Source organism: Mytilus galloprovincialis, chromosome 12 (genome assembly GCF_965363235.1).
Source record: "Mytilus galloprovincialis chromosome 12, xbMytGall1.hap1.1, whole genome shotgun sequence".
Lineage (NCBI taxonomy): Eukaryota > Metazoa > Mollusca > Bivalvia > Mytilida > Mytilidae > Mytilus > Mytilus galloprovincialis.
Window position 1 is genome coordinate 52716581 of NC_134849.1, and position 13289 is coordinate 52729869.

Consider the following 13289-nt stretch of genomic DNA (forward strand, 5'->3'; position numbering starts at 1 on the left):
TTGTTATCTGTTGTTGTCTTTTTGACACTTTCCACGTTTTAATTCTAAATTCTACCGTCACTACAATTCTCTTTTTTTAGTTTATAAGGATATGAGTTTTAAAAATCAAAACACTAACCATAAGTTAGCAAACGCGTAAATCATATAGAAGGAGATTCTTTAATCATGTTTAAGTGTCGGTTTAAAACAATTAAAAGGCACTTTAGATGACAAAAAGGATTTCAATGGTACAAAGAACTTTGAGGGAATTATTATTTGTTTTAGACGGGAATTGTTGGGGTTTTTTTTTTTTTATCAATTTACCCAGGCAAACATTAAAAAACAGTTGCGAACCGAGAGAGACAACTAAAAGGCAGGACTTATGTTAACTTTTGTATGAAAGTGTAAAATATCAATACACTTTATTTTGATAACGCCAATGTCAAATTAGCTATTAACTTTACATTTTTAGTTGAAGTCTCTGCAAGATTGTTTTTTTTTTTATATATACAAAGCTAAAAAGATGTTTGTCAAAATGTTTGGTCTGTACAGTATGACTGCTGGATCCCAGATGTTTACACATTGTTTGTTTGTGTAGCTCACCCACTTTTGTCAATATAACGGAGCTATAGTCAACTGTCATATAAGTGGAAGTTTTACTAGCTACAAACCCAGATTTAACACACCGTTTCCAAGTCAAAAATAATGTAGTTATGTCGCTTTCAAGATAATGCATTTCGTCCCAAGAGTTAGTTTGTCATGAGTACGAAATGTCATATTGAGCACAAAAATTTAGGAATTATAACCAGCTGCTGCTCTTCATGTGGCGATTACATAGTACTGATCGTGAAATTTGTCAGCTGTCATATATAATGGTACTGACATAATCATATAAAATATGAATATGTAAAATGAATACATACTAGACATCTATCAAACAAAGATCAAATGAACAGTCTTTTGTCAGATGTAATCAAATATTGTTTTTCTATGAAAGTTCTTCGACAAATCATAAACGAAGACAGAAGACATCGATGCTTGCTACTACGTTGTGGTATGCTTTTATTTATACATTAGTACTTTAAGTGCACAAAATCATCACAGTTTTCTTAGAAAAAAGAAGAACTGGTCCTGTTTTGTCAATTGATACGAATATATAACAGTACACGAAGAATGTTGATGTTTGTTTTATTATGCTTTTCTACCAAAACTCGAGTAGATATTAAAATCAGTGTACGCCTAATCCCCCGTCAATACGGATAGATTCTCCGTGTATCATTCCACTTTTATCACTCAAAAGAAACAACACAGTGTTTACTATATCTTCTCTGTCTGAAAAACAACAACAATATTATAATGCAAGTTTTATGTAACAATCTTTTTCATTCGCTGAGAGTACCCAACAAATCCACATGTCGAAACTAAGGAGGAACTAATTGTCTGGACCAACAATTGCTGATTATTAATATATATTTGAAAATAAACAACGCCGAACTTAAAATCGCCGTTTTGGTGGGATTTGGTTCAAATTTGAATTATTTAATAGCCTTCAGTTTTCATTTGCATGAAGTCACGTTTAGTCGTGACGTCTTTGAGCCGAAATTATTCATGAAGTGTCGAGGAATTTTATGTCATTTCAAATTTATACCTTGGATACTAAACTCAAAAGACAAATAATAAAAGGGAAAGCACATAAAATAAAACTTAAATAAATTGCTATCAACAGAACAAGTCAAAATCACATTCCTGACTTGGTATATGCATTTTCCGATGAAAATGGTTGGTTTTACCTAGTTTTATGCTTTGAGCTAGCCAAACCTCCCACTTGTAGGATAGTTGTTTAAAGTTCAGTTATGTTGGCAAAATTAGGTGAGCAACCCTAGCATACATTCTCTTTTCTCGTTTTTTATATAGATTAGACCGTTGGTTTTCCCGTTTGAATGGTTTTACACTAGTAATGTTTGGGCCCTTTATGGCTTGTAGTTCGGTGTGAGCCAAGGCTCTGTGTTGAAGGGCGTACATTGACCTATAACGGTTTACTTTCATATTGTTATTTGGATGGAGTGTTGTCTCCTCAGACAGGCACTCACACAACATCTTCCAATATCTATTAACTATCACATCATAAGTTAATGTGATAATAGTTATCAAAGGTACCAGGATTATAATTTAGTACGCCAGACGCGCGTTTCGTCTACATAAGACTCATCAGTGACGCTCATATCAAAATACTTATATAATTTGGGATCAAGCAGCCAAAACCGTAAAATTATACAACACAAACATACAACACAATTTAACAAAGAATTCAAACAAACATACAAATTAATCTAACAAAGACTAAATAAAGTTGTCAATGACGTCAACAACAAAAAAGTGTCGCTGATAATACATACTGTATATACATACAGTATACTTTCTCGAAAACGAAAAAAAAAGAAATTTCAAATATACAAGGGTAAACAAAATTCAAAACAAAAACTGAAAACACTGTGTGTCTGAATCGCACCTATAAAGTCATTACCCAGGTGACGGGATGCATAAGTACAGATTCTTGTCAACAGACATACCACCAACAGTAATATAAAAGCACGAAGACAAATAACGGGGAATCTAAAGTAAACTAAAAATATACACAACTTCAACACCTAGCATGTATAACACGTGATCATCTTATATTATTTGTGAAGAACACACAGAATATTTATGTACTGCAAATGTATTGCGATTTTATCATTTTAGACAAAAATGCGAGTTTAACTTTTGCGATTTTGTGAAAAGTCCTTTTTAATTCATAAAAACCAATTTAAAGTTCGAGTTTAATTCATTGCGATTATATCCCTGTTCTCATTTTTCGCTATAATACATCGCAATAATTTCTGAATTTACAGTATAAGCTCCGGTCTTGGTACTTTCCGACGAGTTTTGTGAGATCACTGACGAGACAGTTGACAAAACCCCGACTCGTCATGTTTTGCGCAGACTCCGATGACATTTTACAGCATCGAATTATAGTAAACAATTAATGATTTACACTTGAATATATAAAAAGTAAACTTTACTCGAAAACTTAAATGTATAAACTGTGTCTTTTTCCGTGGAGACTGATCTTATAAGTCAGGAACATCGAATTATGGCTTGTTCTTGAGATGTTGTTATGTGTTTTCTTTTTAAAAAAAACATTTCAAAGTTTAAATGTTTTGACTCTTTTTATGATAGAGAGCTTTCTTTCATAAAACTAATTTATGATGTAATTGAGTTTTTAAAATTTGCTTGTTCACATTTGGTTAATGTATACAAAGTGGAAATAAGATTAAGGATGTTCGCCCCCTATTTGACAATTACCATTTTTTTTTTAATTTAAGCCTGGTATAAATTGATAGTATTTAAGGTGGTACCTAACACTACAGGGAGATAACTCTGTAAAGTCAGCTAAACGTTTTAATTACGTTGTGTTGTAAAAGGAATATTAAGCTTCTCAATGATCAAAATTGGTGGTTGTCAAATTGCTATATAACCAGTGTAATATTTCTGACAAAACGGTTGGTTCAAAATTTTTATATTTTTGTTAAAGTGTCAAAGTAAATACTTTGACAAAATTTTATAAAAATTAAACGAGCCAAATTAATTTTAGTGAAAGTGTTGGGTATAAATTGATAGTATTTAATATAAGCCAGAGAGACAATTAGTGTTCGTGTTTTTTGAAATATACTTACATTATTGAAAATTTAATTAGCAATGATTCTCTATAGATTTTCATATATTTACCAATGTTACCATTTTTCTTTGAAAAACTAGGATAGCAAGGTTTTGATGATTTTTCAAAATGGCTATATAAACTTTATGTAAATAAATGATGAAAAGAAAAGTTTGGATTATTGGGAAAAATTCTAAATTTAAATATGCACCACATGTATTAAACTAGAGGATCATTCCGAATATCTGACAAAAAAATCAACACAAGCGTAGACTGACGAGTGCTGTCCCCTGGCTCAATACCTACTCTCAGATTTGAGACATATGTATCAGTCTAACACATGTGTTGCAAACATCCTTTATCAATACTTACCAGCAAACTTTCCGAGAGGCGTTAGTGATAAGTTAGGCATATTGTTTATATGGTCCTTGATTTTCAAGGTCATTTCAGTCCAAACAACCGTTGGGTTTACTGAGTTAACTCTAATCTAAAAATAAAACATTTTGTACTATTCAGAAGCGGACAAAGAGGGGACCAATTATCTACATTTTGAATGGACATAAAAAGGACAAGCAAAATACTTCTGGTTTGGTCTAGCAAAAAAGAAATATTATATGATATATTTTTATATGGATTCTTCTTTTCCAAAATCTTGGTCTGTGAACATATGGTGAACCTGACGCGAAATAGTTACTGTCGTTACTTTCAATGAAACAAATTGTGAAGTTTCAGAAATGAATCCTTTGTATGCAATAGATTATAAACAACACAACAATGAAATGGTATTATAGACCTGGCAATGTACAATATCTAAGCAGTGAAATGTAGAATTTGTAAATGTCGTCACTCGATAAATTCAACGAAAACAAAAAGACAATGTGCATGTTGAGGAAATCTGTCCGTTTATTTTAAATCAATCTATTTGCCGTGTCAGAATATCTTTTTTTAATTGTGAAAAGAAACTATATCTTTCCAAATAAATATTTAAATCTCAATTGAGATAGAAGATATCAACGCTTAATCACATTTTAATATATTAATCTCATTAGACTTTACATTCGTTGAAAACTTGATAATAGATTGTTTATCTTAATAAAAAAAAATATTTTAAACAGTAAATGGTAGAATAATAATTTAAAGACAATGACAATGCACACTAAAAAATTAGATTATATCTGTACTTTGACTTTAAAACTGAAGAATAAATTCTTGAATCTTTCAATTCAACTTTTCAAAATCTAATGCCTTTTTTTAAATGCACACCAAGACGTCGTGATTGGTACAAAACTTCCTGCACTATGAAAATTAAACCAATAACACGACGTTATTTTCATTTCGGGGTACTACGAATAAAATTAACCATGATAGTACTTTAGATTCTTAAACGGTTAATTGTAGATATCTGTAGATTCATACTTACTTTGTGAGGTCCAAGTTCGAGAGCCATACATTTTATTAACATGTCAATTGCGGACTTCGTGCAACTGTACACGCTCAGTTTGTCCATTGCAAACGTCGAACACAAACTGGAAATGAAGACAATGCTGCCACAGATTTTTTTCTCTATCATCAATTTTGCAACAACCTGCAAATTAATGGCATGTGTCATTCCGTATATAGATCTCGTCTTTATTGTGTTTTGTCCTTCTTTTTTTTCTTTTTTTCCTTAGTTGATCTATTTGTGCAGCTCGAATATGTTGAAATGTACTAATTTAATAAAACACCTTGCATGGCCTCATATGTTTAAGAAATTGTGTATTGCCTGTAGAAAATTAATCTTTTATTGCCTAAGAAATTATAAAATATTATTACTGAAGTATGTCTTCTCTAAATAGTAATGTAGCTCTACATATACATTGTATTTTCAAAAAAGGAGGTTGACAAGTAAACGGAGGCTAATAAAACTTGAAATGGCCCTAAACAATTCATAATTTTTGTTCTGCAAAGAAAAGATCAACATAGTCAACACTTTGCATGTTTGTTGAAGTCCTTTGCCGAGCGGGAACTGTTTATTCTTCCTTGGAAAATAAGTTCATCACCGTTTTTTTCGGATGTAAAGTTTAAAAATATTAATTTTGTTTATAAAAGTTTATAAATGTATATTACAGCCGATTGCATTGAGTGTGTAGTAAAAGGTAGAATCATTGGTTAGCTTGCTTGTTAGCTGAACCGTGAAGTCATTATTAGGTTAGGTAAACTACTCTCCTTTAAGATTAGTAAAGTCCGACACATAACCAATCTTTCTGTCTGTAAGACTAGACTACTTTGAAAAGAGGGTAGTATACCTTACCTAATAATGACCTCACGTTTCAGATAACAAACAACCGAACCAAGGATTCTACCTTTCACTACACACTCAATGTATTCGGCTGTAATTGTTGCGATAATTTTCTGATGGATTGCAAAGATAAAAGCCAGAGGAGATACAAAATATTGAGGAAAAGGTGAACAGTTTAAAGTTAAACTGGATCACCCGTTTTGCTAGTAGTGTGAGAAGGGTAACTACTCAAATACCCGTATGTTGCAAGGGAGAACACTAGCATAAGTTAAACGTAAGCGGCAAACATTCTAGTCATGAATACAGGGCCGTAACTACCTATGAGGCAGGAGAGGCAACTGCCTCCCCTGAATTTTCTACTCTAAAATTTAAAGTAATAACAATATGTACACGAAGAACTTGAATTTATATTATAAACAACACAAGTTTACAGTTTTAACAGTGTTATCATGATACGTGATATATCTGATATAGTTTTGATCGATAGTGAATCGTTTCAGTTTGTTTTTTGGTGTTTTTTTTTTTTTTCGTGTGGCTGTCCGTCAGTTATTCAATATTTCCTATGCCGTACGAGAACACAATTAAAATTTTGCTTTTGACAATTTTGAATAAAACTTTAGTTAACTATTCACATTTATTTAGAGACTTGATTAAGCAGAGCAATTTCCCTTTGTATTGTGAACCTTTAATAATATTAGAAATTCGTAACCGGCTGAATCAGCTGTTGGATCATTTTGTTTTTAATGTGTCTGGTCAGAAAGTGCTATACTACGTCTCCCGATTGTACGAGAATATTATGGTCAATGCCTTTGTAGTTAAACACTCCCATTCGTTGTAGCAGGGACTTTCTCTACTAAGTATATCCTAGTATAGAAAGTCCCGACTCCGTGGTTGTAGACTTGTAGTTATATACATGTCTGTTCAGCTTTCAACAATAATGAAATTCAAGGTCCTCGATAAAAAATATATCTTGTGTTCTATGATCTTGCTTTATTATGGTTTGAATCCGAACAAAAATATCTTTAAATACAGATAATAATTGTTTGCACAAGAATTGGTTTCAGGATCAAGCCTTATTGCTGAGTCTTTAATTAAGGAAATCGGGTTATTTTTAGCCACTCATTTTATTAAGAGAAAAAAATCACAATGAATGTAATGTTAATAATTATAGGTCAAAGTACGGTCTTCAAGACGGAGCATTGGCTCACCCCGAACAGCAATCTCAGCTTATTTTGGACTAAATATTTCATACAGGTTCAAGCAATACTGATGTTTTCTTAAAGTAAGGAAATCGAAGGAAAACAGGTCATTTTTAGCCATTTTACCGAGAGAAAAAAATCGGCGGGGGCTGCCCCCCCAACCCCCTCTCTTGGGGGACTCAATCGGCGGCCCCCAAACCCCTGCCTCTCCTAGATTCGAACCCCAGTTACGGCCCTGGAATAAATACACCTGGTCCATGATTTTCTGTTTTATTTCATATACTATAATTACCTGCGAAACGTTGAAACCGGCATTAAAATTAACTTCCATCATTCTATAAAAAAAGTACGTAAGAACGTATGATTAACAACATTTTTTAACGAAACCCACCGAATATCTATTTAGAAAAATGTAATAAAAAGATGGAAAATATACAATGCACGTTAACAAAATATTTAAAAGATTACCTTTTCTTACCTCAATAATCCCATCCTCCTTTCTATTCCTCTTATTAACACTAAAAACATCATCGAAAATGTTCGCTTTTAGCTATAGTTTTTTTGTCATTGTTACTACTCCGTTAACGCCATGAACTAAATAAAACAGATTGTATATTGATGTGTTATGTCATATGTATATAGACAAGGTATATATACCGATTTTTTGCCAAAGGTATCTCAAATTCAAATATAGTTTTGCTATTTTTTAACGTGCATTATATACATTTGTAATTATATATGCAGGATAACCACCTTTATCTCGGGAAAGTATAAAGGGAAAAAATAGATATAGAACCGTATGCTCTAATTACTTGCGAAATATATTTAAGATCCAGAGATCATATATTTACATGTACCTGATCGATATGTTAGGGACGACATCAAAAGTTCAATGTAGGATAACAGACTTAATTCACACAGTTTTTTCACTGACCACCACCCCCCCCCCCAACCCCCTCTTAACTTAATTTGGGAAATTAACAAAACTTGCAGCAATGTAAACCCCCCTACCCCCCCCCCCCCAACCCCACCCTTAAACTATTTAATTTAAGTTTTTTATTCTACATCGATCTATTGATGTCGTCCCTTACGTATATCAATTAATCAATATATTACTTACTCGTTTAGTTCATCCTGTGATGCTGTTAGAAAATCGTTCATTTTACACACACCAGCATTATTCACCAATAAATTAATAGCCTCAATTTTTCCTATTTCGTCTCGCGTCTTTTTCCAATCCCGCAAATCTACTTGTACTGTATGAATTTCAGGGACCTTAAGAATAGAAAATATAAATTGAGGGCGTCGTGTTTCCTCGAATATGTTGGTAACAGTATTGCTTGTAGATTTAGCTTATTCTGTGAAATACTAATACACAGAAAACAGTATGATCATCAACAGGTGACGTTTTAAATTGACCGACAACAAACTTTTATTCGTCAATTCGGTGGATTGTTATTTCACCAAACAGTCTGTATTCTAATTTGTGTTATTAGCGTAAAGGGAGGGAACTTGAAAGTTTGATATATATATATATATATTAACTTCTTGCTTACCAGTCCTAATCCCTGTCGAAAGAGCGAGATACTACAGAAAGACAACATTCTCACCGTGCAAGACCACATAAGTACATTACAACCCACTGTAAAAAATGAGCACCTTTATATTCATATTATTGGATGAAACTTTTCCCCAAGAACTATGCATCTATCAAGTAGTAAATGGTCAAAACATGTCAAAAGAATTTTGTGATGTTTCTAAACTTACATCTTCTTTATTGATTTGAGCCCTCATTTAGAAAAATTGTTCCAAATTTAATGAATTTTCCCACTTTTGAGTTAAAAATCTTAAAAATATCCTTTCTTATTTTTTTTTCAACAGTAAAATGACACCTTGTTTTAGGGACAGTCCCTCATTTAAAGAACACCACTCATAATGGGGGGGGGGGGGTTGCAACCTGTTTGTTTGTCTTCGTGAAAAAGAATAGCACATTGTCCTTTAAATGATTTAATTGAATACAAAAAAAAATATGTTAAAACAAGTATTATGTCAAAAAAATAGTGTAAAAAATACTATTTATCATCTTTATGGAAGTACTGCATTATTGAATTTTTTCAATCAGCCATGCTTTTATCCTTCAGTTGTGTAAGAACCTGCTTGCAGATGAAAATTCACATGCAATGTTCACTGGCGATTTTACAACTAGATGAAAACAGCACAAGTTCAAAATCTAGCATGTGAGAATAATTTTCAGAGAAAATGTTTTTGATTGGCTTATTAATTGATCATGAGAAACACAGAATTTGATTGGCTGAACACGGTTGTCTTACAAGGCACACGTTTGGTTTTTTTTTGAGTTTTTAAACGATACCCTTAATATTAATATTTTTTTTAATAAATGCAAAGAATTATCATAAAATTTCCTTGATAAGAGTAAAGAAAAAGAACACAGGGCTATACGGGCGAAAAACTCAGGACGAACAGACCAAGGGCGAACATGTAAACATGGCGAGTTGTCCAGATACCCAATTCACGCATGCGTACTACAAATATCTACAGTAAAAACATCCGGTTACAAGTAAACAAATGACGTTCATGTAGATGAGATGAAATCTAATAATTTACATAATTAAAAGGGTACAATATTTACGATAGTGATTGTCTTTCAATCCTTATTTACAAATTAAATGATTCAGATGCTTAATCATGTTAAAATCGGCGTCAGGAATCGAAAGTTGTTATGAAATTGTGATACACAGAAACGAATGCGGCATACGGAGAATTAATTATTATAAAGCACAAAGGTGTCAGTATTCACCTCATAAACTTACAAAACCTTTGAATAGACTTATTAAGAAGGGATATAATTACGATACTGTTGTCAAGTCATTAAAGATTGCATATTTTGGCGTTAATATTGAGTCACTGATAAGGTCTTTGCGTCGGAACTAAACACATTTATTCTAAAAACAGTTGTTGGCATGACACGGGTTATGTTCTTCTCATATATGTTATGATGGTATGATACTAAACCCCTTACGGGAAGGATTGTGCCTGATGTTCATATGATGAAATCATAATCTTTCAGTCAGTTTAATTGAAGTCTGGAGCTGGCATGTCAGTTAACTGCTAGTAGTCTGTTGTTATTTATGTATTATTGTCATTTTGTTTATTTTCTTTGGTTACATCTTCTGACATCAGACTCGGACTTCTCTTGAACTGAATTTTAATGTGCGTATTGTTATGCTTTTACTTTTCTACACTGGTTAGAGGTATAGGGGGAGGGTTGAGATCTCACAAACATGTTTAACCCCGCCGCATTTTTTGCGCCTGTCCCAAGTCAGGAGCCTCTGGCCTTTGTTAGTCTTGTATTATTTAAATTTTAGTTTCTTGTGTACAATTTGGAAATTAGTATGGCGTTCATTATCACTGAACTAGTATATATTTGTTTAGGGGCCAGCTGAAGGACGCCTCCGGGTGTGGGAATTTCTCGCTACATTGAAGACCTGTTGGTGACCTTCTGCTGTTGTGTTTTTTTATTTTGGTCGGGTTGTTGTCTCTTTGACACATTCCCCATTTCCATTCTCAATTTTACCATTGGCCTTCAGAAGACTTGAAGTCTTCTTCCGCCAAAAAACAAACGGCCTATTTATACAAAACAATAGACGAAAAAACAAAGATGATATACAACAAAAAACACACAACCACTAAATGACAGGATCCTGGCTCGAGAAAGACACATACAAAAACGTTCACCTGCTCATACAAATTTATAACATTATTTTTTTTCAATCATACTTGTCATTGAAAAGGTCAAATACAGAGAAGAATTCTGCATTTTGAACGTTATGTACACGATCTTTTCATACATCTTTTATCGTTTACACTTATACCATGTTTTAACTTAATATTTCAACTCAATTTGGTTTTGAACGGACTGCTTTTTTTAATCAAATTTAAAAAAAAGCAAAAATATATCTTTAACAAAAAAATATACTTGCCTCTTCCTTCAGACTGTCCAGCTCATCTTTGAGTACACTCAGAGCGTATGTTTTAGCACCACATTCCACTAATCGTTTAGCAATAGCACGACCAATACCTTAAACATCGAAGAAGTCAGGTACGAAAATGAGGAGATGTATGATCGCAAATGAGAAAACTATCCAGAAAAGATCTGAAATTTAACCATCTACAGTTCGCTGAGACCTTCAATAATGATCAAAATCAAAACCGTATTAGTAAGCTACACAGGGCATACCAAAATCGGAAATTTTTCATATGACAAAATCAATAACTTGATCAAACATAAAAGCATTGCACGAAAAAATGCAGAAAGCGATAAAAGTACTTGCAGTTACTGGAAGCTACAATTTAATATCATTCAAATCTAAATACATAATATAAACAAGAAAGTTGTTATTGGCAGGGAAAAAATAGCACACGTACATAGTGAAAATTGTGACAGGTACATTGTGATTGCCTGACCAATATCCTATACACTATTTTGTCTAGGTAGCCGAACAAATAGCCACTCCGTTTATATATAACCAAAACATGTTCTGTTGACTTATGTATCAAATCAGTACGCATCCAACGAATTTAGTGAAAAGACGTCATACATGTAAGCAATCTGAAAAAACTATTGACCTTGTTACATATGTAAAAAAAAATATAGTATCGACGACAGCCTTGCAAATATGTTAAACTTTTTAATTATTGAAAATATCTAGACGAATGTAACACGAATGATTCAGTCGTTTAATTCCGCTGATCTATGATGGCCTCGCACGGGAGAAAATCGGACACGAAGAGGGATATTTCTCTTTATAATATATCAGTGATCACTGTGGATAGCAATCTAATTAAAAACCGATCTCTCATCGCTCCTGTTTCTGATATGACGCGACATATCAGAAACAGGAGCGATGAGAGATCGGTTTTTAATTAGATTGTGTGGATAGTAAACTTGGAATTGATAGTAAATAGCAAACACAAATAATTTTAATGTATTTATGTTTTAATAAAACGCGAAAATAATTGAAATTAATAGAAAACGAAAGAATAACGGATTTTAGAAAAAAAAGGGGGAGAGCAAAAAAGTTGTCCTGTCCCCAAGTACCTAAGGCTACCATCGAATATTGTTGGATATTACGAAAAATGTTTTTCCTCTTTGATAGGTTAGTGTTATGACAGATCTAATGTGCACCCCTTTCAGGATTAATCTTACCTCTCCCTGAACCTGTAACCAAGGCTGTTTTACCATCAAAACGGATTTCCATTGCAAATAAAAACTATAAATACAAAATATAACCAGTAGTTCACCCGCTTAAATTCCAACACATACTACGTACGTGTATGATTAATTGTGTAGTCACAGTGCAATTTACATAACATTTTTATCTAACTTAAATACACGCACTTATAAATATGATCGGATGTTGTGTATGACAAAGGTTGGATATGGTATACTTATGTCCGTACACTTTTCCATTGTTTTAATTCATTTGTATTACGTGCACACATGTTTGAGGGTCTTGACGGGGTTTACAGATTAGAGAATAATGGGCAAAACGTACAGAATAAAGGGTAAAAAAATAAAGAATATCGAAAAATACAAAATAATGGGATGCTAAAATATAAAAAAAAAAAAACAGAAAATGTAGAGCAAATCAAAAGTCAAGAATAGAGCAAAATAGTCTAGAAATTAAAGAATAAAAAAATGACTCCCATTTCTGACTCTAATCATGTTTGCCATTAAGTAAGCATTGCGTTCCGTATTCGCGTTGTTTTTAAATAATACAAGATCTGGATGAGATTTACAAAATAGAAAATAATGGACCAAGAGTACAGAAAAAAATAAGTTAAAAAGTAGAATAGAGAAAAAAAATCAAATAAATATAGAATAGAGAATCATGAGAATGATGTGGTGCTAATATGAATAGAGAATGAAAATTAAAAAAAGAAAAGGAAAGAAATGAAGACGACCCTATCCATACCCATATACATGTCAGTTGTACATGTAAGCGGTGTGCTAAATCTTTTAAACAGTACTATATTTCAATAGAGTATTGCTCTCATAGGGACTTGACTACAGATCAGATATATAGCCCTTACTATACGTACATTTAAAAAAAAC

General features: G+C 32.6%; 1 protein-coding gene across 1 annotated transcript; it reads right to left on the reverse strand.

The window, feature by feature from the left end:
* Positions 1 to 1026: 1026 nt before the first annotated feature.
* On the reverse strand, positions 1027 to 12585 carry LOC143054212 (D-erythrulose reductase-like). The gene is made up of 7 exons (XM_076227136.1): positions 12381 to 12585; positions 11155 to 11252; positions 8274 to 8428; positions 7446 to 7488; positions 5097 to 5261; positions 4049 to 4163; positions 1027 to 1311 (listed from the first exon to the last, which is right to left on the reverse strand). Exons 1-7 carry the CDS (start codon positions 12430 to 12432, stop codon positions 1208 to 1210), a joined length of 732 nt encoding a protein of 243 aa, XP_076083251.1. The 5' UTR covers positions 12433 to 12585; the 3' UTR covers positions 1027 to 1207.
* Positions 12586 to 13289: the final 704 nt, after the last annotated feature.